We start from the raw sequence: 27,303 nt of genomic DNA on the forward strand, positions 1-27,303 counted from the left end.
GAGAGGGTGAGAGGAGATGGCAGAGAACAGTGGAGGAGAGGGTGAGAGGAGATGGCAGAGAACAGTGGAGGAGAGGGTGAGAGGAGATGGCAGAGAACAGTGGAGGAGAGGGTGAGAGGAGATGGCAGAGAACAGTGGAGGAGAGAGTGAGAGGAGATTTGCAGAGAACAGTGGAGGAGACGGTGTGAGGAGATGGCAGAGAACAGTGGAGGAGAGGGTGTGAGGAGATGGCAGAGAACAGTGGAGGAGAGAGTGAGAGGAGATTTGCAGAGAACAGTGGAGGAGACGGTGTGAGGAGATGGCAGAGAACAGTAGAGGAGATGGCAGAGAACAGTAGAGGAGATGATAGAGAGCAGGAGAGGGTGAGAGGAGATGGCAGAGAACAGTGGAGGAGAGGGTGTGAGGAGATGGCAGAGAACAGTAGATGAGATGGTAGAGAGCATGAGAGGGTGAGAGGAGATGGCAGAGAACAGTGGAGGAGAGGGTGTGAGGAGATGGCAGAGAACAGTAGATGAGATGGTGGAGAGCATGAGAGGGTGAGAGGAGATGGCAGAGAACAGTGGAGGAGAGGGTGTGAGGAGATGGCAGAGAACAGTGGAGGAGAGGGTGAGAGGAGATGGCAGAGAACAGTGGAGGAGAGGGTGTGAGGAGATGGCAGAGAACAGTGGAGGAGAGGGTATGAGGAGATGGCAGAGAACAGTGGAGGAGAGGGTGTGAGGAGATGGCAGAGAACAGTGGAGGAGAGGGTGTGAGATGGCAGAGAACAGTAGATGAGATGGTAGAGAGCGGGAGAGGGTGTGAGGAGATGGCAGAGAACAGTGGAGGAGAGGAGAGGGTGTGAGGAGAGGGCAGAGAACAGTGGAGGAGAGGGTGTGAGGAGATGGCAGAGAACAGTGGAGGAGAGGGTGAGGAGTTGGCAGAGAACAGTGGAGGAGAGGGTGAGGAGATGGCAGAGAACAGTAGATGAGATGGTATAGAGCATGAGAGGGTGTGAGGAGATGGCAGAGAACAGTGGAGGAGAGGGTGAGAGGAGATGGCAGAGAACAGTAGATGAGATGGTAGAGAGCATGAGAGGGTGTGAGGAGATGGCAGAGAACAGTGGAGGAGAGGGTGTGAGGAGATGGCAGAGAACAGTGGAGGAGAGGGTGAGGAGATGGCAGAGAACAGTAGATGAGATGGTAGAGAGCATGAGAGGGTGAGAGGAGATGGCAGAGAACAGTGGAGGAGAGGGTGAGAGGAGATGGCAGAGAACAGTGGAGGAGAGGGTGAGAGGAGATGGCAGAGAACAGTGGAGGAGAGGGTGAGAGGAGATGGCAGAGAACAGTGGAGGAGAGGGTGAGAGGAGATGGCAGAGAACAGTGGAGGAGAGGGTGAGAGGAGATGGCAGAGAACAGTGGAGGAGAGGGTGAGAGGAGATGGCAGAGAACAGTGGAGGAGAGGGTGAGAGGAGATGGCAGAGAACAGTGGAGGAGAGGGTGAGAGGAGATGGCAGAGAACAGTGGAGGAGAGGGTGAGAGGAGATGGCAGAGAACAGTGGAGGAGAGAGTGAGAGGAGATTTGCAGAGAACAGTGGAGGAGACGGTGTGAGGAGATGGCAGAGAACAGTAGAGGAGATGGCAGAGAACAGTAGAGGAGATGATAGAGAGCAGGAGAGGGTGAGAGGAGATGGCAGAGAACAGTGGAGGAGGGTGTGAGGAGATGGCAGAGAACAGTAGATGAGATGGTAGAGAGCATGAGAGGGTGAGAGGAGATGGCAGAGAACAGTGGAGGAGAGGGTGTGAGGAGATGGCAGAGAACAGTAGATGAGATGGTGGAGAGCATGAGAGGGTGAGAGGAGATGGCAGAGAACAGTGGAGGAGAGGGTGTGAGGAGATGGCAGAGAACAGTGGAGGAGAGGGTGAGAGGAGATGGCAGAGAACAGTGGAGGAGAGGGTGTGAGGAGATGGCAGAGAACAGTGGAGGAGAGGGTATGAGGAGATGGCAGAGAACAGTGGAGGAGAGGGTGTGAGGAGATGGCAGAGAACAGTGGAGGAGAGGGTGTGAGATGGCAGAGAACAGTAGATGAGATGGTAGAGAGCGGGAGAGGGTGTGAGGAGATGGCAGAGAACAGTGGAGGAGAGGAGAGGGTGTGAGGAGAGATGGCAGAGAACAGTGGAGGAGAGGGTGAGGAGTTGGCAGAGAACAGTGGAGGAGAGGGTGAGGAGATGGCAGAGAACAGTAGATGAGATGGTAGAGAGCATGAGAGGGTGTGAGGAGATGGCAGAGAACAGTGGAGGAGAGGGTGAGAGGAGATGGCAGAGAACAGTAGATGAGATGGTAGAGAGCATGAGAGGGTGTGAGGAGATGGCAGAGAACAGTGGAGGAGAGGGTGTGAGGAGATGGCAGAGAACAGTGGAGGAGAGGGTGAGGAGATGGCAGAGAACAGTAGATGAGATGGTAGAGAGCATGAGAGGGTGAGAGGAGATGGCAGAGAACAGTGGAGGAGAGGGTGAGAGGAGATGGCAGAGAACAGTGGAGGAGAGGGTGAGAGGAGATGGCAGAGAACAGTGGAGGAGAGGGTGAGAGGAGATGGCAGAGAACAGTGGAGGAGAGGGTGAGAGGAGATGGCAGAGAACAGTGGAGGAGAGGGTGAGAGGAGATGGCAGAGAACAGTGGAGGAGAGGGTGAGAGGAGATGGCAGAGAACAGTGGAGGAGAGGGTGAGAGGAGATGGCAGAGAACAGTGGAGGAGAGGGTGAGAGGAGATGGCAGAGAACAGTGGAGGAGAGGGTGAGAGGAGATGGCAGAGAACAGTGGAGGAGAGGGTGAGAGGAGATGGCAGAGAACAGTGGAGGAGAGAGTGAGAGGAGATTTGCAGAGAACAGTGGAGGAGACGGTGTGAGGAGATGGCAGAGAACAGTGGAGGAGAGGGTGTGAGGAGATGGCAGAGAACAGTAGAGGAGATGATAGAGAGCAGGAGAGGGTGAGAGGAGATGGCAGAGAACAGTGGAGGAGAGGGTGTGAGGAGATGGCAGAGAACAGTAGATGAGATGGTAGAGAGCAGGAGAGGGTGTGAGGAGATGGCAGAGAACAGTGGAGGAGAGGAGAGGGTGTGAGGAGAGGGCAGAGAACAGTGGAGGAGAGGGTGTGAGGAGATGGCAGAGAACAGTAGATGAGATGGTAGAGAGCAGGAGAGGGTGAGAGGAGATGGCAGAGAACAGTGGAGGAGAGGAGAGGGTGTGAGGAGAGGGCAGAGAACAGTGGAGGAGAGGGTGTGAGGAGATGGCAGAGAACAGTGGAGGAGAGGGTGAGGAGATGGCAGAGAACAGTAGATGAGATGGTAGAGAGCATGAGAGGGTGAGAGATGGCAGAGAACAGTGGAGGAGAGGGTGTGAGGAGATGGCAGAGAACAGTGGAGGAGAGGGTGAGGAGATGGCAGAGAACAGTAGATGAGATGGTAGAGAGCATGAGAGGGTGAGAGGAGATGGCAGAGAACAGTGGAGGAGAGGGTGAGAGGAGATGGCAGAGAACAGTGGAGGAGAGGGTGAGAGGAGATGGCAGAGAACAGTGGAGGAGAGGGTGAGAGGAGATGGCAGAGAACAGTGGAGGAGAGGGTGAGAGGAGATGGCAGAGAACAGTGGAGGAGAGGGTGAGAGGAGATGGCAGAGAACAGTGGAGGAGAGGGTGAGAGGAGATGGCAGAGAACAGTGGAGGAGAGGGTGAGAGGAGATGGCAGAGAACAGTGGAGGAGAGAGTGAGAGGATATTTGCAGAGAACAGTGGAGGAGACGGTGTGAGGAGATGGCAGAGAACAGTGGAGGAGAGGGTGTGAGGAGATGGCAGAGAACAGTAGAGGAGATGATAGAGAGCAGGAGAGGGTGAGAGGAGATGGCAGAGAACAGTGGAGGAGAGGGTGTGAGGAGATGGCAGAGAACAGTAGATGAGATGGTAGAGAGCAGGAGAGGGTGTGAGGAGATGGCAGAGAACAGTGGAGGAGAGGAGAGGGTGTGAGGAGAGGGCAGAGAACAGTGGAGGAGAGGGTGTGAGGAGATGGCAGAGAACAGTAGATGAGATGGTAGAGAGCAGGAGAGGGTGTGAGGAGATGGCAGAGAACAGTGGAGGAGAGGAGAGGGCAGAGAACAGTGGAGGAGAGGGTGTGAGGAGATGGCAGAGAACAGTGGAGGAGAGGGTGAGGAGATGGCAGAGAACAGTAGATGAGATGGTAGAGAGCATGAGAGGGTGAGAGATGGCAGAGAACAGTGGAGGAGAGGGTGTGAGGAGATGGCAGAGAACAGTGGAGGAGAGGGTGAGGAGATGGCAGAGAACAGTAGATGAGATGGTAGAGAGCATGAGAGGGTGAGAGGAGATGGCAGAGAACAGTGGAGGAGAGGGTGAGAGGAGATGGCAGAGAACAGTGGAGGAGAGGGTGAGAGGAGATGGCAGAGAACAGTGGAGGAGAGGGTGAGGAGATGGCAGAGAACAGTAGATGAGATGGTAGAGAGCATGAGAGGGTGAGAGGAGATGGCAGAGAACAGTGGAGGAGAGGGTGTGAGGAGATGGCAGAGAACAGTAGAGGAGATGATAGAGAGCAGGAGAGGGTGAGAGGAGATGGCAGAGAACAGTGGAGGAGAGGGTGTGAGGAGATGGCAGAGAACAGTAGATGAGATGGTAGAGAGCATGAGAGAGTGAGAGGAGATTTGCAGAGAACAGTGGAGGAGACGGTGTGAGGAGATGGCAGAGAACAGTAGAGGAGATGATGGAGAGCAGGAGAGGGTGAGAGGAGATGGCAGAGAACAGTGGAGGAGAGGGTGTGAGGAGATGGCAGAGAACAGTAGATGAGATGGTGGAGAGCATGAGAGGGTGAGAGGAGATGGCAGAGAACAGTGGAGGAGAGGGTGTGAGGAGATGGCAGAGAACAGTGGAGGAGAGGGTGTGAGGAGATGGCAGAGAACAGTGGAGGAGAGGGTGTGAGGAGATGGCAGAGAACAGTGGAGGAGAGGGTGTGAGGAGATGGCAGAGAACAGTGGAGGAGAGGGTGTGAGGAGATGGCAGAGAACAGTAGATGAGATGGTAGAGAGCAGGAGAGGGTGTGAGGAGATGGCAGAGAACAGTGGAGGAGAGGAGAGGGTGTGAGGAGAGGGCAGAGAACAGTGGAGGAGAGGGTGTGAGGAGATGGCAGAGAACAGTAGATGAGATGGTAGAGAGCAGGAGAGGGTGTGAGGAGATGGCAGAGAACAGTGGAGGAGAGGAGAGGGTGTGAGGAGAGGGCAGAGAACAGTGGAGGAGAGGGTGTGAGGAGATGGCAGAGAACAGTGGAGGAGAGGGTGAGTAGATGGCAGAGAACAGTGGAGGAGAGGGTGAGGAGATGGCAGAGAACAGTAGATGAGATGGGAGAGGGCATGAGAGGGTGAGAGGAGATGGCAGAGAACAGTGGAGGAGAGGGTGAGAGGAGATGGCAGAGAACAGTGGAGGAGAGGGTGTGAGGAGATGGCAGAGAACAGTGGAGGAGAGGGTGTGAGGAGATGGCAGAGAACAGTAGATGAGATGGTAGAGAGCAAGAGAGGGTGTGAGGAGATGGCAGAGAACAGTGGAGGAGAGGGTGTGAGGAGATGGCAGAGAACAGTGGAGGAGAGGGTGTGAGGAGATGGCAGAGAACAGTGGAGGAGAGGGTGTGAGGAGATGGCAGAGAACAGTGGAGGAGAGGGTGTGAGGAGATGGCAGAGAACAGTGGAGGAGAGGGTGTGAGGAGATGGCAGAGAACAGTAGATGAGATGGTAGAGAGCAGGAGAGGGTGTGAGGAGATGGCAGAGAACAGTGGAGGAGAGGAGAGGGTGTGAGGAGAGGGCAGAGAACAGTGGAGGAGAGGGTGTGAGGAGATGGCAGAGAACAGTGGAGGAGAGGGTGAGGAGATGGCAGAGAACAGTGGAGGAGAGGGTGAGGAGATGGCAGAGAACAGTAGATGAGATGGTAGAGAGCATGAGAGGGTGAGAGGAGATGGCAGAGAACAGTGGAGGAGAGGGTGAGAGGAGATGGCAGAGAACAGTGGAGGAGAGAGTGAGAGGAGATTTGCAGAGAACAGTGGAGGAGACGGTGTGAGGAGATGGCAGAGAACAGGAGAGGAGACGGTGTGAGGAGATGGCAGAGAACAGTAGAGGAGATGATAGAGAGCAGGAGAGGGTGAGAGGAGATGGCAGAGAACAGTGGAGGAGATGGTGAGAGGAGATGGCAGAGAACAGTGGAGGAGAGGTGTGAGGAGATGACAGAGAACAATAGATGAGATGGTAGAGAGCAGGAGATGGCAGAGAACAGTGGAGGAGAGGAGAGGGTGTGAGGAGAGGGCAGAGAACAGTGGAGGAGAGGAGAGGGTGTGAGGAGATGGCAGAGAACAGTAGATGAGATGGTAGAGAGCATGAGAGGGTGAGAGGAGATTGCAGAGAACAGTGGAGGAGAGGGTGAGAGGAGATGGCAGAGAACAGTGGAGGAGAGGGTGAGGAGATGGCAGAGAACAGTGGAGGAGAGGGCAGAGAACAGGGGAGGAGAGGGTGTGAGGAGATGGCAGAGAACAGGAGAGGAGAGGGTGTGAGGAGAGGGCAGAGAACAGTGGAGGAGATGGTGTGAGGAGATGGCAGAGAACAGTAGAGGAGATGGTAGAGAGCATGAGAGGGTGAGAGGAGATGGCAGAGAACAGTGGAGGAGAGGGTGAGTAGATGGCAGAGAACAGTGGAGGAGAGGGTGAGGAGATGGCAGAGAACAGTAGATGAGATGGGAGAGGGCATGAGAGGGTGAGAGGAGATGGCAGAGAACAGTGGAGGAGAGGGTGAGAGGAGATGGCAGAGAACAGTGGAGGAGAGGGTGAGAGGAGATGGCAGAGAACAGTGGAGGAGAGGGTGTGAGGAGATGGCAGAGAACAGTGGAGGAGAGGGTGTGAGGAGATGGCAGAGAACAGTAGATGAGATGGTAGAGAGCAAGAGAGGGTGTGAGGAGATGGCAGAGAACAGTGGAGGAGAGGGTGTGAGGAGATGGCAGAGAACAGTGGAGGAGAGGGTGTGAGGAGATGGCAGAGAACAGTGGAGGAGAGGGTGTGAGGAGATGGCAGAGAACAGTGGAGGAGAGGGTGTGAGGAGATGGCAGAGAACAGTGGAGGAGAGGGTGTGAGGAGATGGCAGAGAACAGTAGATGAGATGGTAGAGAGCAGGAGAGGGTGTGAGGAGATGGCAGAGAACAGTGGAGGAGAGGAGAGGGTGTGAGGAGAGGGCAGAGAACAGTGGAGGAGAGGGTGTGAGGAGATGGCAGAGAACAGTGGAGGAGAGGGTGAGGAGATGGCAGAGAACAGTGGAGGAGAGGGTGAGGAGATGGCAGAGAACAGTAGATGAGATGGTAGAGAGCATGAGAGGGTGAGAGGAGATGGCAGAGAACAGTGGAGGAGAGGGTGAGAGGAGATGGCAGAGAACAGTGGAGGAGAGAGTGAGAGGAGATTTGCAGAGAACAGTGGAGGAGACGGTGTGAGGAGATGGCAGAGAACAGGAGAGGAGACGGTGTGAGGAGATGGCAGAGAACAGTAGAGGAGATGATAGAGAGCAGGAGAGGGTGAGAGGAGATGGCAGAGAACAGTGGAGGAGATGGTGAGAGGAGATGGCAGAGAACAGTGGAGGAGAGGTGTGAGGAGATGACAGAGAACAATAGATGAGATGGTAGAGAGCAGGAGAGGGTGTGAGGAGATGGCAGAGAACAGTGGAGGAGAGGAGAGGGTGTGAGGAGAGGGCAGAGAACAGTGGAGGAGAGGAGAGGGTGTGAGGAGATGGCAGAGAACAGTAGATGAGATGGTAGAGAGCATGAGAGGGTGAGAGGAGATGGCAGAGAACAGTGGAGGAGAGGGTGTGAGGAGATGACAGAGAACAATAGATGAGATGGTAGAGAGCAGGAGAGGGTGTGAGGAGATGGCAGAGAACAGTGGAGGAGAGGAGAGGGTGTGAGGAGAGGGCAGAGAACAGTGGAGGAGAGGAGAGGGTGTGAGGAGATGGCAGAGAACAGTAGATGAGATGGTAGAGAGCATGAGAGGGTGAGAGGAGATTGCAGAGAACAGTGGAGGAGAGGGTGAGAGGAGATGGCAGAGAACAGTGGAGGAGAGGGTGAGGAGATGGCAGAGAACAGTGGAGGAGAGGGCAGAGAACAGTGGAGGAGAGGGTGTGAGGAGATGGCAGAGAACAGGAGAGGAGAGGGTGTGAGGAGAGGGCAGAGAACAGTGGAGGAGATGGTGTGAGGAGATGGCAGAGAACAGTAGAGGAGATGGTAGAGAGCATGAGAGGGTGAGAGGAGATGGCAGAGAACAGTGGAGGAGAGGGTGTGAGGAGATGACAGAGAACAATAGATGAGATGGTAGAGAGCAGGAGAGGGTGTGAGGAGATGGCAGAGAACAGTGGAGGAGAGGAGAGGGTGTGAGGAGAGGGCAGAGAACAGTGGAGGAGAGGAGAGGGTGTGAGGAGATGGCAGAGAACAGTAGATGAGATGGTAGAGAGCATGAGAGGGTGAGAGGAGATTGCAGAGAACAGTGGAGGAGAGGGTGAGAGGAGATGGCAGAGAACAGTGGAGGAGAGGGTGAGGAGATGGCAGAGAACAGTGGAGGAGAGGGCAGAGAACAGTGGAGGAGAGGGTGTGAGGAGATGGCAGAGAACAGGAGAGGAGAGGGTGTGAGGAGAGGGCAGAGAACAGTGGAGGAGATGGTGTGAGGAGATGGCAGAGAACAGTAGAGGAGATGGTAGAGGAGGGTGTGAGGAGATGGCAGAGAACAGTGGAGGAGAGGGTGTGAGGAGATGGCAGAGAACAGTGGAGGAGAGGGTGAGAGGAGATGGCAGAGAACAGTAGAGGAGATGGTAGAGGAGATGGCAAAGAACAGTAGAAGAGATGGTAGAGGAGGGTGTGAGGAGATGGCAAAGAACAGTAGAGGAGAGGAGAGGGTGTGAGGAGATGGCAGAGAACAGTAGAGGAGATGGTAGAGGAGGGTGTGAGGAGATGGCAAAGAACAGTAGAGGAGATGGTAGAGGAGGGTGTGAGGAGATGGCAAAGAACAGTAGAGGAGATGGTAGAGGAGGGTGTGAGGAGATGGCAAAGAACAGTAGAGGAGAGGGTGTGAGGAGATGGCAGAGAACAGTAGAGGAGATGGTAGAGGAGGGTGTGAGGAGATGGCAGAGCAGGAGGGTGTGAGGAGATGTCAGAGAACAGTAGAGGAGATGGTAGAGGAGGGTGTGAGGAGATGGCAGAGAACAGTAGAGGAGATGGTAGAGAGCAGGAGGGTGTGAGGAGATGTCAGAGAACAAGAGAGGAGATGGTAGAGGAGGGTGTGAGGAGATGGCAAAGAACAGTAGAGGAGAGGAGAGGGTGTGAGGAGATGGCAGAGAACAGTAGAGGAGATGGTAGAGGAGGGTGTGAGGAGATGGCAGAGAACAGTAGATGAGATGGTAGAGAGCAGGAGAGGGTGAGAGGAGATGGCAGAGAACAGTAGAGGAGAGGAGACGGTGTGAGGAGATGGTAGAGAACAGGAGAGGAGAGGGTGTGAGGAGATGGCAGAGAACAGTAGAGGAGAGGAGACAGTGTGAGGAGATGACAGAGGAGAGGGTGTGAGGAGATGGCAGAACAGAGGGTTTGAGGAGATGGCAGAACAGAGGGTTTGAGGAGAGTGCAGAGGATAGGAGAGGGAAAGAGTAGCAGTCACAGGAAAGGCATTGGTCTGCTAAACGACCACTGACGGCAGGTGAGTCATCATGTCCCCTGACTACTTCCTTCGCTCCCCCTCGTTCTCTCGCTTCCCTCCTGAATACATATTTAACCTCCTAGGTCTGAGTATCAGACCATACTGCAAAATAGGTCCTCCTTGCTCGTACTGTCAGTGTGCAGACAGCCACTTCTCTTTCCTCCCATTCCCTCTTACATTTTTGGTGTAGTGTACTTTGAATGGAATAGGGTGCCATTTGGGACACACTCTCCGTCTTATGCAATCCCAGGGTGGCACCACTCCATCCAATCAGAGAGCAGTGAGGAAGTGGTCTCATGTAAAACCAATGTTTTTGTTTGAACTACAGAAAAAGAGAAGAGCTAAATGAGTGTTAGTGATCACTGCTGACCGGAGGACTGGTTCAATTGGAGGCCTGCAATATTTTCTACTCACTGCCTCAGAGATGCGTACACTATATGACCAAAAGTATGTGGACACCTGCTTGTTGAGCATCTCCTTCCAAAATCATGGGCATTAGTATGGAGTTGGTCCACCTTTTGCTGCTGTAACAGCCTCCAATCTTCTGGGAAGATTTTCCACAAGAAATTGGACAATTAATGTGGAGACTTGCGTCTAATCAGCCACGAGCATTGGCGATGTCGGGCACTGATGTTGGGCAATTAGGCCTGGCTCGCAGTCGGCGTTCCATTTCATCCCAAAGGTGTTAAATGGGGTTGAGGTCAGGGCTCTGTGCAGGCCAGTCATGTTCTTCCACACCAAGCTCGATAAACCATTTCTGTATGGAACTGTTTGTGCATGTGGGCATGCTGAAACAGGAAAGGGCCTTCCCCAAACCATTGCCACAAAGTTGGAAGCACAGAATCGGCTGGAATGTCATTGTATACTATAGCGGTAAGATTTCCCTTCACTGGAACTAAGGGGCCTAGCCCAAACCATGAAAAACAGCCCCCGGCCATTATTCACCCTCCACCAAACTTTACAGTTGGCACTATGCATTGGGGCAGGAAGCGTGTGACGGCGCCACGTTGAAAGTCATTGAGCTCTTCAGTAAATCTATTCTGCTGCCAATTTTTCTCTTTGGAGATTTTATAGATTTTATAGATTTTAAATAGTCCACTAATTTGGAGTGTCCACATACTTTTGTATAAATAGTGGTCAGCCAAATGTCTCTTTGTCCAGACCAACATTAGCCTGAATGTGCACTGTTGGGTGGATAACATAACATTCTAGGACATTGGCTAACAGTCATATGTTTGCTTACGCACATTGTTACGAGTGTATGTAAATGAATGACTAAGTCAAGGAAAGTCATGGGATTTTCCATAGCGTATACTGTACGCACTAAAGTAGAAAACGATGAAGCATATTCAGGACTCATGTCTCTGTGGAGAGAAATTTAGATTTTTGCAATTTGAAGCATTTGTCTATTTCAAGATTACAATGAAACTTTGTCACGCCTTCAATTACAGGAATCAAAATAATAATTCAAAATAGAATAGATACTTTATTGTCCATTTTGGACAGTTTAATGACAGTTGATTATTGTTTTATATGATTTGACATGAGCTGTTTTTATTAGATGGCTGTTATAGCGAGTGAAATCACATACTGTGTATTGAATTAAATAACAACCATGTTTCTCGTGGTTGAAATCATTTAACAATACTTGTGCGACTGCTTGCATGGTTAGCCGGCTGTGGTGTAAGGGTGTGTTTTGTGTCACACTGTGTGAAACTGGGCTATAATACGCAGACCTGGTGATATCCTACCTTTACATGTAGAACTGCTACTAGTAGAACTGCAGAGAAGACGTGATCCACACACCACCACGCACGAAACACTCGTCCTCACGCTCACAGATGCACTTAGGTGACTCTCGTTAATTCTGCATTCATAAATCCATCACGGTCCATGATGTTCATCAGCTTAGCCACAGACACAGCCACAGACACAGACACAGTCAGTCCATTTAGGAGCACAGGGAAGGACTGAGAAGGATTCTTTCCCCATGTGCATTTCTTCAGTGGCGAGTGGTCAGGATGTACAGTGGTTTGCTCAAGAGGCCAGGTATATTTTTCTTTATTATTTGGTGAAGGAAGGTTCAGGAAACACTTTCAACAATGAATAACTAATTAACATTGCATTAAAGAAGATTAGGGGTGCTATGAGAATGTGAGAGCAACAGCAATTATTGTTTTATTATCTTTCATGAATTCAATTAGAAGGTGTAATGAGGGTCATTTTGTTCAGCCCATACGTCTTGGTTACATAATGGGGTGTTGTGACTAGAAGGAAGGGGAGGAAGCCGGGGAGGAAGCCAGACAGGAAGTGAAAAAAGAGAGTGAAAGTGGGGTTTTATGTACAGTTAGTTGCACAGACAAACACCCAGCATCAGGCTAAACACGTTCAACTCCACTATAAAAACACAACAACAGACTTCAACCAGATGTGAACTATTCAAGATAACACTTAACTCTCAAAGGCCTCCTGACTTCAGATCCTGGAATGGCTCTTTTAATGTTGTCAGCTCAATGCCTCGATAATAAAGGGGCTGTGCTTTTTACTGGTTGGCTCTCCTCTGTGTCTTTCTCACTTAAACACCCACAGCCCCCGAGAGCCGCCCCCTCCCATTACAATAGTTGGATTTTCAAATCAACCCCCGAGGAAGAATAAACAAACGTTTGAGATGGCTGTAGCGTAGCAGGGCTGTTAGATGTTATAACTGCTACGTAGCAGTCCCTCTTGTACCCTAACAGCAGGGCAGTGTGTCAGCAGCGAGGGGGTTGGAGGCGCTCACGCAAATAAATGGGGCTTTTGGCTTTGACCTCATCATCGCCCTCCTGCTCCTCTCTCCTCACTGACAGACGGGCGCGCTGGAACCGCACCGCCCGGGGAGGTCATGTACTCGTCCAGGAGGCTAGGGGGCATGGGGGTCGAGTCCTAGGGGTAACAGTGATGTGCCCATGCTCAACGGGGTGAACTGAGGCTTGTGTCGGTACTATGAGGCTGACCTGCGGCCAACTGACCTGACCCACCCGGTCAGAACACACACTGTGCATTGCAGGGAGGGAGTGAGAGGGGGGGGGTGGGAGCTAATGCGTGACTGACAATCTAGCTAGCACTCTCTTTATTGCGGTCTCATGTCTGCTCTGACCGCAGAAGCAGGTTACATGTCACTTCTCCCCACAGAAACAAGGTACTGCAGGTACCTATATGATAGCTCAATATACAATACATGCATTACTCTATAGACCGGGACGCAACCTCTATTGGCTGGAGTAATTCTCAAACGGTGGAAAATCACATTCAGGGAGAACCCTTTGATGTCTCCATTCCATTTCCACCTTGTGACGATGTCAGACCATGAAAATAGAAACCTGCTATTTGACTCATGCATGACTAGAGGCATACTGATGTGCTATTGTAAAGTACATTACGAAGTCATTGCCTGGTACATGAGGACATAAGTTTCTAGCCACTTGTTTTTTTAACATCAGCATGAACATACACTTTGCCCTGTTAATGTCTCTCTCTCTCTCTCTCTCTCTCCAGCACTGAAAAGTCCAGCTGCCTTCCACGAACAGAGACGAAGTTTAGAGCGAGCGCGGGTGAGTTTCTCTTCATACTCCTCTCACTCTTTGTGGTGTCTGTCAGATGAACACTTTTAAACTGACCCTCAACGGTGAACTGGTTAAAAAAGTGAATCATTTCTCCCCTTCTCTCTTCCTCTTTTCTCTTCCTCTTCTCCCCTCTCCCAGACTGAAGACTACCTAAAGAGGAAGATCCGAAGTCGGCCGGAGAGGTCGGAGTTGGTCAGGATGCACATTCTGGAGGGTGAGTTTCTCAGACAGCGCCCCCTCCTTGAGCCATAGGGTGCTGCACCTGAAAAATGTAGGCTACAAAATAAATTCCCTCAATAGTTTGCTCTTCCATTCCATTAGCTGATATTGAGTGCCATAACTGGGCAGCTGTGCTGTGTGCTTGTACCATCGTATCTGCATCATTACATAAGCATTGATGTTGAAACTCACAGCTTTGATTTCCTGGTTCCCTGATAAAGATCACGTGCCTGATGGTTGTTGGCTGGCTAACCCGCTGTGTGCTGTGTGTTCAGAGACGTCGGTGGAACCCTCCCTCCAGGCCAAACAACTGCAGCTGAAGAGGGCCCGTCTGGCTGACGACCTCAACGACAAGATCTCCCACCGGCCCGGCCCCATGGAGCTCATTCACAAGAACATCCTGCCTGTGCACAGCAGCATCAAACAAGCCATCATAGGTAACTAAAGCAGCAGCATCAAACAGGCCATCATAGGTAACTAAAGCAGCAGCATGAAACAGGCCATCATAGGTAACTAAAGCAGCAGCATGAAACAGGCCATCATAGGTAACTAAAGCAGCAGCATGAAACAGGCCATCATAGGTAACTAAAGCAGCAGCATCAAACAGGCCATCATAGGTAACTAAAGCAGCAGCATCAAACAGGCCATCATAGGTAACTAAAGCAGCAGCATCAAACAGGCCATCATAGGTAACTAAAGCAGCAGCATGAAACAGGCCATCATAGGTAACTAAAGCAGCAGCATGAAACAGGCCATCATAGGTAACTAAAGCAGCAGCATGAAACAGGCCATCATAGGTAACTAAAGCAGCAGCATGAAACAGGCCATCATAGGTAACTAAAGCAGCAGTATCAAGCAGGCACAATACCACTCAATATTATGTAGCCACACTAGAAAATGAGCTCTCATGATCACTACACTATTCTATAATTTCAACAGCATCAAACATGTTATTGTAACAAGTCCTCCATTCCACAAGCCCCATGTTTAATTGCCACAATTCACAAATTCGCTCACTAGCAAAAATAATCCACCCAGTGACACTATATGAAGGTCATCAGGAACAGGTACTGAATAAAATCTCATATGAACTCTGCTCACACCGGACCCAGTCACACGTCATATAAATACTGTGCATCTGTGTGTGTCTCAGTGTGTTCGGAACGTATTCAGACCCCTTGACATTTTGTTACGTTACAGCCTTATTTTAAAATGGATTCAATAGTCCCGTCCCCCCCAATCTACACACAATGGCCCATAATGACAGCAAAAACAGTTTTTTTAGAAATGTTTGCTAATTTATTAAAAATAAACTGCAATATCACATTTATATAAGTATTCAGACCCTTTGCTCAGTACTTTGTTGAAGCACCCTTGGCAGTGATTACAGCTTCAAGTCTTCTTGGGTATGACACTACAAACTTGGCACTCCTATATTTGGGGAGTTTCTCCTATTCTTCTCTGCAGATCCTCTCAAGCTCTGTCAGGTTGGATGGGGAGCATCGCTGCATAGCTATTTTCAGGTTTCTCCATAGATGTTTGATCGGGTTCAAGTCCGGGCTCTTGCTGGGCCGCTCAAGGACATTCAGAGACTTCCCAAAGCCCCTCCTGCATTGTCTTGGCTGTGTGCTTAGGTCGTTTTCCTGTTGGAAGGTGAACCTTCGCCCCAGTCTGAGGTCCTGAGCGCCCTGGAGCAGGTTTTCATCAAGGATCTCTTTGTGCTTTGCTCCGTTCATCTTTCCCTCAATCCTGACTAGTCTCCCAACCCCTGCCGCTGAATAACATCCCTACAGCATGATGCTGCCACCACCATGCTTCACCTTAGGGATGGTGCCAGGTTTCTTCCAGACAGAACGCTTGGCATTCAGGCCAATGAGTTCAATCTTGGTTTCATCAGACCAGAGAACCTTGTTTTTCATGGTCTGAGAGTCTTTGGGTACCTTTTGGCAAACTCCAAGCGGGCTGTCATGTGCATTTTACTGAGTAGTGGCTTCCGTCTGTCCACTCTACCATAAAGGTCTGATTGGTGGAGTGCTGCGGACATGGTTGTCCTTTTGGAAAGTTATCCCATCTCCACAGAGGAACTCTGGAGCTCTGTCAGAGTAACTGTTGGGTACTTGGTCACCTCCCTGACCAAGGCCCTTCTCCCCCGATTTGGCTGGGCGGCCAGCTATAGGAGGAGTCTTGGTGATTCCAAAAATGTTCCGTTTAAGAGTGATGGAGGCCACTGTGTTTTTAGGGACCAGAAATATTTTGGTACCCTTCCCCAGATCTGTGGATCTACACAATTCTGTCTCTGAGCTCTACGGACTATTCCTTCGACCTCATGCCTTGGTTTTTGCTCTGACATGCACTGTCAACTGTGGGGCCTTCTATAGACAGGTGTGTGCCTTTCCAAATCATGTCCAATCAATTGAATATACCACAGGTGGACTACAATCAAGTTGTAGAAACATCTCAAGGATGAACAGTGGACTAGCCGTCCACTGAATACTTAAACAAAAATACCTTATTACATAAGTTTAATACATTTGCAAACATTTGTCATTATGGGGTATTGTGTGTGTACATTGCTGAGATAAAAAAAAACGTAACAAAATGTGGGAAAGTCAAGCGTCTGAGTACTTCTCGAATACACTGTGAATGCACTGTGAATACACTGTATGCGTGTAAACCTCTGCTTGTCCCTCCTGGCAATCTCCTCCAGTCAAAATGAACATATTGATGTTCAAGTTGTCGTTCTCCCACCATGCCCATCTATAAGGGCCTTGTCTGCCTTCAGATGCTTCTAAGCTGCTGCCAAGCATGGAGCTATCATTCTTAACCTTAGATATGTATTTACACACATACTGTACATTCATGACTCTGATGAGCAGGGGCCAACCTCATTGCCCACCTCCCCACTGCGGGCCCCTCGTGGGCGCAAATTATATTAATAATACTAATGTTTGTTTGCATTTATGCGTTCACGGTTCACAGAAACATGTCGATTTCAATTTCACACGACACTATAAAATGTGAGCGTGTCAGTTTGTGTGGGTGTGTGGCTGTGTGTGTGCGCACGCATCAAGACATGACTTGGCACAGTTGGTTGGATTAGATGTAAAGTAAATGTATTGCCACACCAGACTTCACATAACAAGTAGTCTCTACTGTGCTGTTAAACCGTGAGGTAAATGAGATGATTGAGCATGGCTCAATCTCAGGGGATTGCCCTGGCTGTCAGTGGTTCTTAATAACAACAATCAAATTACAGGCAGTCATATCCACAACAATCCAGAACATGGACATGACCTCAACCTGTGCTGCTTTCCACACGCTTAGCCACACACACACACACACACACACACACACACACACACACACACACACACACACACACACACACACACACACACACACACACACACACACACACACACACACACACACACACACACACACACACACACACACACACACACACACACACACACACACACACACACACACAGTGGTGCAAAGGGGAAGCCGTCACATGGTTCAGGAAGAGAATGAATCAAACCCCATATTGGTTATTCATCATCTCCCACTGATGGGAAATGAATAGCCAACGGTGCTCGCTGAGCGCTCCAACTGCCTGCCTCCTGTAAATAAAAGATCCATAATGGTCTTTATCAAAGGCATGGGGATGTACCAGTCATATACAATGTGATGATAAAGCCCTGGGCCCAGCAGGCCTCCACCTCCTCCTGCTGCCTGCCTGCTGCCACTGCAGGAATCTCTGTTGATGCGGACTGACTGACTGGCTGCTGAGCGGAATGATGGCATGGCTAATTTTGACACAAAGCCTGGCTTTTAAAATTTTACATGGCTCTCTCTCACTCCATCACAACAAAGATGACTGAACTGTCACTGGTGGCTCGTTATTCTACTTTCTCTCACTGTTTATCCCCCCCCTCCCCCTCCCCTTCTCTCTTCACTCTTTTGGTCCGTCTTCTCTTCATCCCTCTTTCTCTCCCTCAGAGACAGACTTCCCCAAGGTTGCTGGGGAGATATCCTCCTTTGATGAGGACAGTAGTGATACTCTCTCTCCTGAGCAGCCCATTGGTCAGGAGTCTCCACTGGGCCACGGCCCTCTGCCCTCTCCCCCCGACGTCCTAGCTTGCAACAGCACCCCCACACAGTTTCTCACTCAGGTTCCTCCACCACCCCCTCCTCTTCCTCCCTTCCATGGGCCCTGCCAACCAGTGAAGTTGAGCGATGGGACAGCAGTTCTGAGAACTGGCCCTGCACTGATCAAGGTTAGTGGCAGCTGTCACAGCTAATTCTGAGTATTGTACCAAAGTCCATTGTATTATTAGTTTAGCATTACTTCTGTTGTTAACAGTAGACTAGTCCCATGTTTAATCCACTACGTTTCAATGATTCTTCCCTCTGCAGTCCCAGCCAAAGCCCACCTCAGAGCGCCCCCCTCAGCGATCCAAGAAGCCCAAGGACAACAAGCCCAAGGTGAGGAAGCTGAAGTACCACCAGTACATCCCCCCGGACCAGAAGGCCGACCACGAGCCGCCCCCTCAGCTGGACTCCACCTACGCCAAGATCCTCCAGCAGCAGCAGCTCTTCCTCCAGCTGCAGATCCTCAACCAGCAGCAGCAACACTACAACTACCACACCATCCTTCCTGCACCACCCAAGTGAGTGAGTGTGTGTTTGTGCACGCGTGTGTGTGTATACAACTGCTTCACATACCCATCAACTCCAGCCTTTATCCTATCATCGTTTTGACTCTCGTTTTTTTTTCTCCAGACCACTAACAGATCAACCACCTCCCACCAATGGCCCCTCTCCTTCTCCGGCCGTGCCCGCCCCCTCGACATCCTCCTCCAGTCAAAGTGCACCAAGCCGGCAGAATGTCACACATGTGGGAGGGGCCACACCAGGTTCTTTGCCTCCTAACCTGGACGACCTGAAGGTCAGTAAAAGCCGTTGCATTTATCAAGAGTTGACTGTGTTGACAAAACCAACTGTGTGTCTAAACATTTCACATTCTGACACCTTCTTTTGTCCTCCAGGTGGCTGAACTGAAGCATGAGCTCAAACTGCGGAGCTTGCCTGTATCAGGCACCAAGAATGACCTCATCGAGCGGTTGAGGAACTACCAGGCTCAGCAGAACAGTCGGGGTGGTGGTAGTGCAACAACTACAACAGCAGGGGGTGCCACAGGGTCTGTGGCCGGAGCTTCCAAAACCAACCACCCAACACAACAACAACAAAAACAACTACTAAAACAGCAGCAACAACAACTTTCCCAACACCAGGCCCTGTCGTCTGTGGTCCACCAATCAGGAGATGCAGGTGTGGTAACCTTGGCAACCTTCCCATTCATGACCACTGCTCCACAGCAGATCATGCACTTTGGCAGCACTAGCTCCTCCCCGCCAGCCTCTCCTGCCCCCTCGGACCGCTCGCTAGCTGGGATGAGTCCAGACGAGACGAGCTGTAATGGAGACTCATTTGGGGAGATGGTAGGTCTCCTTTCTATATCAGATGTGTCCTTGCTTTTTTTTTAAATATGTTTTTATAGTACCCAGATATCAGGTTGTATGGTTTGAATCTTGAGACTACTTTTCTCTTTCCAAATAGGTAAGCTCTCCCCTCACCCAGCTAAGCCTCCATCCCTCCCCACAGCACCGTGGCACTATCAAAGAGGAGTTGAGTGGCTCGGCCCCAACAGCCTGCCGATTCTCCATGGCTGCTCTGCAGAAACGCCTGCAAGTAGCACCCCCGTCTGTGAACAAGGACCAGATGCTGCAGGAGAAGGACAAGCAGATCGAGGCGCTGACATGCATGCTAAGACAGAAACAGCGGCTGGTGGAGACCCTGCGCGTCCAGCTGGAACAGGGCAAGAGAGGGGGCCGGGACGCCCCCCCAGAACCCCTGGGCCTTGTCAGGGTGAAGGAAGAGCCCCCAGACATCCCCAGCATCCCCTCCACATTTTGCCCCATTGCCCGCTCCCCGACTCCTTCCCAGTGCCACATGGAGGTCACTAAGATGACCATCAAGCAGGAGGTCGGGGATGTGGAAGAGGCCGTGGAGCCGTCCTTGGGAGCCCCACCTCAGCAGGTGCAGCTGGAGAAGATCCAGGCACAGCAGCTGGAGCAGCTGAAGGTGCAGCAGACGCAGCAGATCAACGCGCTGCAGCTGGCACAGCAGCAGGCCCTGCAGCAGCTGCTCCTACAGCAGAACCAGCAGAATCTGCAGAAACACCGCTCACAGCAGAGGAAGAAGAAGTCCCACAAGCAACAGCTCAAGCAGCAGCAACAGCTACTGTCCCAACAACAACAGCAGATACAATCAAAGAACCAACAGCTGTTACAGTCAAAGCATCAACAACAGCAGATATTGCAGGCACAACAACAACCACAGCAGCTGAAGTCACAACAGGTCAGTGGCATTCAAAACAACTCAACGGCTAGTCACAACAAGAGCTGCAGACAGGGACAGCAAAACAATTGTGATCCCAGTCAAAATAGTCAGTGTGTCACCTTGTGTTAGTCTCTCACTGACTAATGCCTTTGGTCTCTTCCAGGTGTCTCAGATGTTCCTCAATCAGCAGTCGCGCTCCACCACTTCCTTCCCCTTGGATCTCCTCAAGACACACTCCACACCTACCCTGGTGACAGACAGCAACGGCAACCATTTCCTCATCGCACTAACCAATCACTGTGCCGAGAGCCAAGGGAGTGATATGCCACATGGCACTCCACAGGGCAAAGCATCCAATCGCATCATACTGCAGGTAAACATTTAAATCCCTCTTTCACTCAAACCTAATGTTTTTGTTTAGGGACTCCTTGTGCTGCTTACTTTTCTTCTCACGCTATTTCTCTCCTTGGTCTAACCAGAGACTGCAGTCAACTCCCACCAAGCTGCCCAGCCAATCCCCTCTTCAGTTCTCCAGCAGTGAAAGCCAATCAAAACCGAAAACTCAACCAGGCCTGGTGAAACAGCCAACCAGAAAGGTAAGGGAAGGTTTCTAAAAGCCTGATATGTAGGATGTCCATTGAACAGCGGTCAACTGACTGGCTTGTTGCTAATGTCCCATTAAGTGAGATACATTCAGAAATGCCTCGGTGACTCAAATAATATGCTGACAGAATCCTTGATGTATATATATAAGCGCTGATAACTAATGCAATATAATAGTGGTTATTATTCTGGTAATTCCTGTAATGATATTCCTCATCTTTGTGATTTATGTTTTCAGCTCAGAATGAAGATTTCAGCTCATTTGCATCTCAGCTAATTAAGATTTATCTCCCATTTTGCTTAGGGACAGAAGGCGGGGCTGCAGATGTCAACCAATCACTCCCCAGGGGTCGCTCTCTCCCTCTCTGCCCCGCCCAATCTCCAGCCTTTCTTCCCCAAAGATGACTCCTCCCCTTCTGAAAAAGACACCTCCCCCTCTCCTCCAGCTCAAACGGTAATTGTGAACTTGTTAAAACTGGTACTGTAATTGCGGTTCTTTAAAGGGACAAGTTAATAGTATACATTTAAGACATGAGAACATTGTTCTATTTCCATCAGGAGGATTTGAGTCCAGGTCTTGACCATGAACCCCTGTTCAGCCCTCCTTCTCCCAAACAGACGCCCTCCCCTAACCCACCGGATGACAAGGTAACCCACGCCACCTGGTTGTCTCTCTGTTTCTATGTTTGTGTCTCAGAGGTCTCATTATGGACAACCATGCCAAGGCTCTTCTGTATTCACCTCTCAACTCAGTGGCTGTGTCAGGACTTACTCTTCTCCCTGTGTCTTGCTCCCAGGATAATGGATCCACCCAGCATATGGACGACCTCTTCGACATCCTGATTCAGACAGGAGGTGAGTGTTGAATGCCGATAGAGAAGGAGAGCTCCTCCTGGTTTCCTGATTCAATATTTGTCTCCTACTGGTTGACATTTCTTCTCTCTCCTCCTCTCCCAGAAATCTCAGCCACCTTCAAACCAGCACCTGACCCTTCCCTGGCGCGACTGCGCCCCAACACCCCTTCCCCTTCCCACTCTCAGGCCCCCTCCCCTCTCCAGCTGCGACTCCACTTCTCGCCCTCCACCCCTCCCGAACCCGAGACACACCAGCCAGACCAAGGGGAGGAGGAGGAGCTGCAGGCGCCGGCCACCGATGACCAGGACGTAAGCAACACAGGAAGTGGACGTCTGGAGGACTTCCTGGAGAGCACCACGGGCAAACCCCTCCTGGGGGTGGAGCCTGGTGGGCCCCTGACCCTGATTGATGACCTTCACAATCAAATGCTGAGCACCCCCAGCATCCTGGACCACACATCCTCGCCCATGGACACCTATGAGCTGTCGGGCTACACGGCCAACCCCCCTGGCCTGGACTTCGGAGACCATGCCCTGGACAGCATGGATTGGCTGGATATCACCATGGGAGGGGCGAGCAACGAGATTGCAGGGCTCGCCCCACTGGGTCCCCTGGGCCCCCACACTCCCCCCAGCGTCTTCTCCGCAGACTTTCTGGATAGTTCAGACCTGCAGCTCCACTGGGACTCCTGCTTATAGCCCTGGACAGTCTTAGTGTCATCCACACGGAGGGATGCTGATGTAACGTTGTCAAACTCTTTCTCTCTTTTCTCAACGTACGGTACAACGACTCAACAACACACAGGCTCTACTGCACTCTGAACTCAGTCCCTCTTACTGAATAACACTTTGATAGATTTCTTATGTGCAAACTTATACGTTCTAGAAGGCAGGCCCTCTTACACGCGTAGCTTATACAGTAATACCTTTGTTAACAAACCCTGCGGACTGAAGTTGATGATGCTCCTTCATCTGAGCCAGTCAACAGCTTACCGTAGCCACCCATCTAGACTATTGTCTACGTTTATTATTGCCCTTAGTAGTATTAGTAATAGTATGGCGATATTGTAACAGTGTTGAACCAGTAATGTGAGAACAAGACGATAATCACATCTGTCTAGCAGCTTTAGGGTTAAAAAAACACAACCTACTTATTTTCACGAGAACTTTAGAGGAGATGATCAGGGAAGCCAAGGTGAAGGAGAAGGAGCTGTTTGTTAGCATGGATGCATGCAGCAGTCAGACCGAGGCTCCAGTGTAGCAGTCTGGTGACCGCAGCTCTGACTGAGTAGGAGAACTGCAGCAGGAACCCGGTACAGAGGAGAGACACACAGACTATAATATGAGGTGTATTTTGGAATATATTTGAAAATGCCAGGAAACATGATTTCGTGTTTTAGAACACGTGGTCTTACCCTCTTAGCTTTAATGATATTGCTATAGAACATTATGACAGGCGTGATAGGATTTGATATATTTGATAAAAATGAGAACCTGCTTTTTTTTAACAGAGGTATATTGCTGCTACGTAGTGTACTTGATCTCCCTTGGACGTAGCTTCATTTTCCTAGACGCACAGAACTATATGTCAGCCAGTACTGTAGCTGAAGTAAGTTAGGGTTAAGAGATGGGAATGTTTGTTTCATTTGAACCTATATAAGCAATTAAGTATGCAGAGATGACGTGTATACTGTAGTCCACTCCATCAATTATAGTGATGCCTACTGAACCAGGAGCCACATTGGTGAATCACGAATGCTGTGTTATTATTTTGGGTGACCCTTAACATCGTGACTGTATTATTATGAATATGTACTGTATCAGTACCTTTGCCAAACTATTTTTTAATAAAGTCCTCCCTATAAATTCTTGCTGTAATATACCAATTTAGACACTGAAAATGTATTATAATGCAGTTATTTGTTTGACTTGACAGTGTTTTTCCATTTTAGGCAACGGAGCACTACGAAGTACATGGTTTACTGTGACAAATTCTGTCAACAGTGTGAACTCTGTATCCGGAGTTAAGCAAACCAATTTTGTATTTTATTGAACCTCGTTTTACTAGGCAAGTCATTTAAGAACAAATAGTTTCCCGGCCAAACCCGGACGACGCTGGGCCAATTGTGTGCCGCCCTATGGGACTCCCAATCACGGCTGGATGTGATAGTCTGCCTTTGTACGGCCTCAGACTCGCACAACACTGCACCCACACATGTGCACATGCTCAATTTTGAGCATCGCTTGATTGTTTGAATGTAATTATCCTTTTTATGGTTTGTTGCATATCACCACAAACATACATTCAAGATTTGCTTCTCTCTCACTTCTCCTGTGTGTGTGTTTGTGGTGGGGGCGGACAGGCAGTTTCTGTCCAGTATAGCCCCCTCTTTTTGCCCTTATGGTGGCCTGATCAGCCCCGATCTGCTGTATTAGAGATTCTGAAATGCTCAATTTTAAGTTGTAAACACTTGAGGGATTTGGGGATTGCTCTGGGGAGGGAAACTGGTTAAATTTGATAAATTGTGGTTTACAGCGTGGATGTTTGGGGGCCACAGCATGGAATGAGGGTTGGAGATGAACATTTTTTTAAAGCGGATACTGTGACGTCATCATTTAGCACCAGAATCCCCCTAGAGCAGTTTTCTCCAACTGGTGGCCCGTGTCCCGAAATTGGCTAGTGGGTAATTTTATTTGGCCCCCCAAATTTTCTGAGCAAAATAAAATACAATATATTTATTTTTTGGACATAAAAGACTAAAAACACGAGCCAATCGGCTTTGTTATTTTAATTTTGGAAGTCTGTTCCAAAGAATTCCCATGCATAAGAGATATCCAGTATGTTTTTATATACAAATGTATGCAAGGTTTGAAATGATTACATCTGTTTTGTCATATATTTGTAAATATGTTCCAGTCCCCTGACATCTACTCAATAAAAAATTGGTCTGCAGCTGAATCTAGTTGATGATCCCTGCCCTAGAATGACCAAACTACTGTATTACAACTAGTCCATAGATGGATAGATCCTGCTTTGCAACTGCCCACTTTCATGTGCTCACTTTTTGTTTTGTCTGTGTCCGCAGGTATACTGATGAGGAGGAACACAAAGGTGTATATTTATTGGTATTGGTTTTCCACATGTTATGTAGATCACATGTATCATCTTTGTATACATTGTTTTATTTAATGCTTTCTGAAAAACCTTACAGGACCCAGTCACAGCAGCCATCGTCCTCTTCCCTTGCCTCTTCAATGAAGATCCAAGGGGCTTCTGGACACTTGTCAAAACTGAACTCTTTCAGTAAGCAGTTATTATCCCCCCCCCCCCCCTTCTTAAACGTTTTAAGGAACCATTAAAGGATTCTTTGAAAGCTCTCTAGCTCTCCTCTAGCCCCTCCCATATTGTCCCTTTTGTTTAATTAACCAATCTGGAACCCCAATTCATTTTCCGGACAATTACCAAAGTTAATCTGTTTTTAGCTTTTATTTTGTCAGTGAAGAAGTGTCCCGTCTTTTCAGTTGAATTCCTCTTGCTATTTTATTCCTGACTGTAATTGAAGCTGAAACAATAATGTGCAGGTCTCTGAGTATTGAGCAGGGTACTTTATTTCTGCCAACTAATTGAAAACGTCACTCGAGACCCCCCCCTTCACCCCATCCTGCTTAAGTCGTTCCGGATGCATTTAATTCATTTTCTGCACTGAAATAGTCCATCAGGTTTTATGGGCTGCCCAACCCCACCCACTACTCCATCACAGATCACCCCTCTTCAACCATACGTATTGATTAGGGTCACTAGTGTTTTATGAAGTGGGGGGGGTACCTACCTGCCATTGTTGGGGGATTGAAGCAATCTCCCTCTGGAATTAATTTGACAAATGACAATCCTCCGGTTGACATTATTGGGGAGTCCTGTAGAGGTAGAGCTGCAAATTGAGTTGATTGACAGAAGTACAGTACAGACTTGGAAGGGAACCAAATGCTTTTTTATTTCCTGTGTTACCTCTTCTGGCCACCAGGGTGTGATGTGACCTTCAAGTAAAGGGTTCCTGATTTCCTTCCAAATGGGAGAATAGCAATGCAGGGGACTATGCAGTTCTTCAGGAGTGCTCGAATTGGATTGAGTTTATGAAACGGTGGATGGGAAGATCCATGGAGCCCATCCATCTAATATACTGAGGTCGCTGTCGATGCCCCTCTGCGGACAGACAGGGTGTCCAGCTGTCCACACACTATTACGGCCCGAGTGACTGACCATTACAGGACCACCACACCACTCAGAGCACGGCGCCTGCATATGTCAGTTGCTTGACCCGTGTCTACTCTTATCTATTTCTCTTTGTCCTCCATGTTTTCCATCCACACACTTCCCTCTCTCTCCCTTTTTTTAAGCCTGTCGTTGCAGCCTGGGACCTTCCTGCCTGTGCACTGACAGCTGCTGTGTGCAGACACAGAGCCAATGAGATTGATGGAGCTGTCGCTGGCCTGCAGAGTTTGGGCGTGTGCGTGTGTGTTTGAGTGCCAGAGTGTATGGCATGTGAGTGTGTGTGTGTGAGAGCATATGTGTGGAGAGGGAGGTTTGAAAGGCTCGATATCCTCCGACTGCAGTCCAAGCACCCCTTACTGTTGTGCCAGACTGTTGCCTGTCTCAAACCCCTTATTCTGCTCCCTCCCCTCAGGCCCAGCCGCCCCTCAAGGCCCCCCATTCTTGCCGCACAGTTAACAATCAATCAGCAGTATTACAATCACAATGCTGGTTCCTCATGTGGTGGGCTTATCTCTCTCTTAGTCAGCTCTCTCCGGTTTTGCTGTCGCTCTCGTCTCTGTTTCTTAATCTAGTGCTGTCTGTCTTTGTCTCTCCTGTTCAATTCCCTCGGTTCTGCTTCCCTCTTTCCTTCTGGAAATGTCACATTCCTTTTTTCCCCATGTCCGTTCGTCCTGCTTCTTCTTTCATTGTCCCATGCCGTCTTATTCTTGCTCTCTTTCTGTCCCTCTCCCGTAGCGTTATGATTTATTCATTTCCTTCATTATTGACTGCATTCCCTTTAGTGTCCATGGTCTCCCTTATCTACACAGCCTGGTCTCACAGACCAGGGGTAGCATAGTAAATGTAAAGCCTGGAGACTGAAATTAGTATGATATGTTGCGTTTGGTATGTTTACATAAGACAAGAAACAAAAGGAGGAAGGGTGAATGGTCAATCCGGGTGGATGGGTGGGAGTATAAATGCGACCGTCTGGCAACCCAAAGGTTACGTGTTCGAATCTCATCATGGACAACTTTAGCATTTTAGCTCATTTGCAACTACTTACTACTTTTGAGATACTTTGCCACTATTTAGCATGTTAGCTAACCCTTCCCCTAACCTTAACCCAGACTATTTGCATTGCCCCCCCTCCCTCACCTTTACTCTGCTGCTATTCTCTGTTTACTATCTATGCATAGTCACTTTAACTCTACCTACATGTACATATTACCTCAATTACCCTGACTAACCGGTGCCCCAGCACATTGACTCTGTACCAGTACCCCCCTGTATATCGCCTCGCTATTGTTATTTTACTGCTGCTCTTTAATTATTTGTTACTTTTATTTAGTATTTTTTTACTTATCTATTTTACTTAACAAGTATTTTCTGAACTGCATGGTTGGTGAAGAGCTTGTAAGTAAGTATTTCACTGTAAGATACGTGTTGTATTCGGCGCATGTGGCAAATCAAATTTGGTTTGATTTGACCGTCTAATCGAGCGAACCTTAGCCACAACTAAGTGGAATCGGTAACATATCATACGTTTTGCAAATTCTGAACATATTGTAATTTGTAACATTTCATATGAAATGGATGATGGACATCCACAAATGAATTACATACCATACGAAATGTATTGT

The 27,303-nt window shown here is 49.5% G+C and overlaps 1 protein-coding gene across 8 annotated transcripts in view; it reads left to right on the forward strand.

The window, feature by feature from the left end:
• LOC124015401 (myocardin-related transcription factor A-like) overlaps positions 1-24,370 on the forward strand; it is a 62,671-nt gene extending 38,301 nt beyond the window's left edge. For 7 of the 8 annotated variants that reach the window (XM_046330564.1, XM_046330563.1, XM_046330566.1 and 4 more), the window contains 14 exons: positions 13,260-13,315; positions 13,466-13,541; positions 13,768-13,983; positions 17,552-17,829; positions 17,969-18,222; positions 18,335-18,500; positions 18,601-19,053; positions 19,172-19,972; positions 20,118-20,327; positions 20,434-20,550; positions 20,862-21,011; positions 21,116-21,205; positions 21,355-21,412; positions 21,515-24,370. In XM_046330564.1, the coding sequence (XP_046186520.1) occupies positions 13,260-13,315; positions 13,466-13,541; positions 13,768-13,983; positions 17,552-17,829; positions 17,969-18,222; positions 18,335-18,500; positions 18,601-19,053; positions 19,172-19,972; positions 20,118-20,327; positions 20,434-20,550; positions 20,862-21,011; positions 21,116-21,205; positions 21,355-21,412; positions 21,515-22,110 (3,521 nt within the window). In that variant the 3' untranslated portion in view covers positions 22,111-24,370. The remainder of the gene's footprint in view (positions 1-13,259; positions 13,316-13,465; positions 13,542-13,767; positions 13,984-17,551; positions 17,830-17,968; positions 18,223-18,334; positions 18,501-18,600; positions 19,054-19,171; positions 19,973-20,117; positions 20,328-20,433; positions 20,551-20,861; positions 21,012-21,115; positions 21,206-21,354; positions 21,413-21,514) is intronic. The other variant, XM_046330568.1, reaches the window with a different exon arrangement.
• Positions 24,371-27,303: the final 2,933 nt, after the last annotated feature.

Source organism: Oncorhynchus gorbuscha, linkage group LG26 (assembly GCF_021184085.1).
Source record: "Oncorhynchus gorbuscha isolate QuinsamMale2020 ecotype Even-year linkage group LG26, OgorEven_v1.0, whole genome shotgun sequence".
NCBI classification, from domain to species: domain Eukaryota; kingdom Metazoa; phylum Chordata; class Actinopteri; order Salmoniformes; family Salmonidae; genus Oncorhynchus; species Oncorhynchus gorbuscha.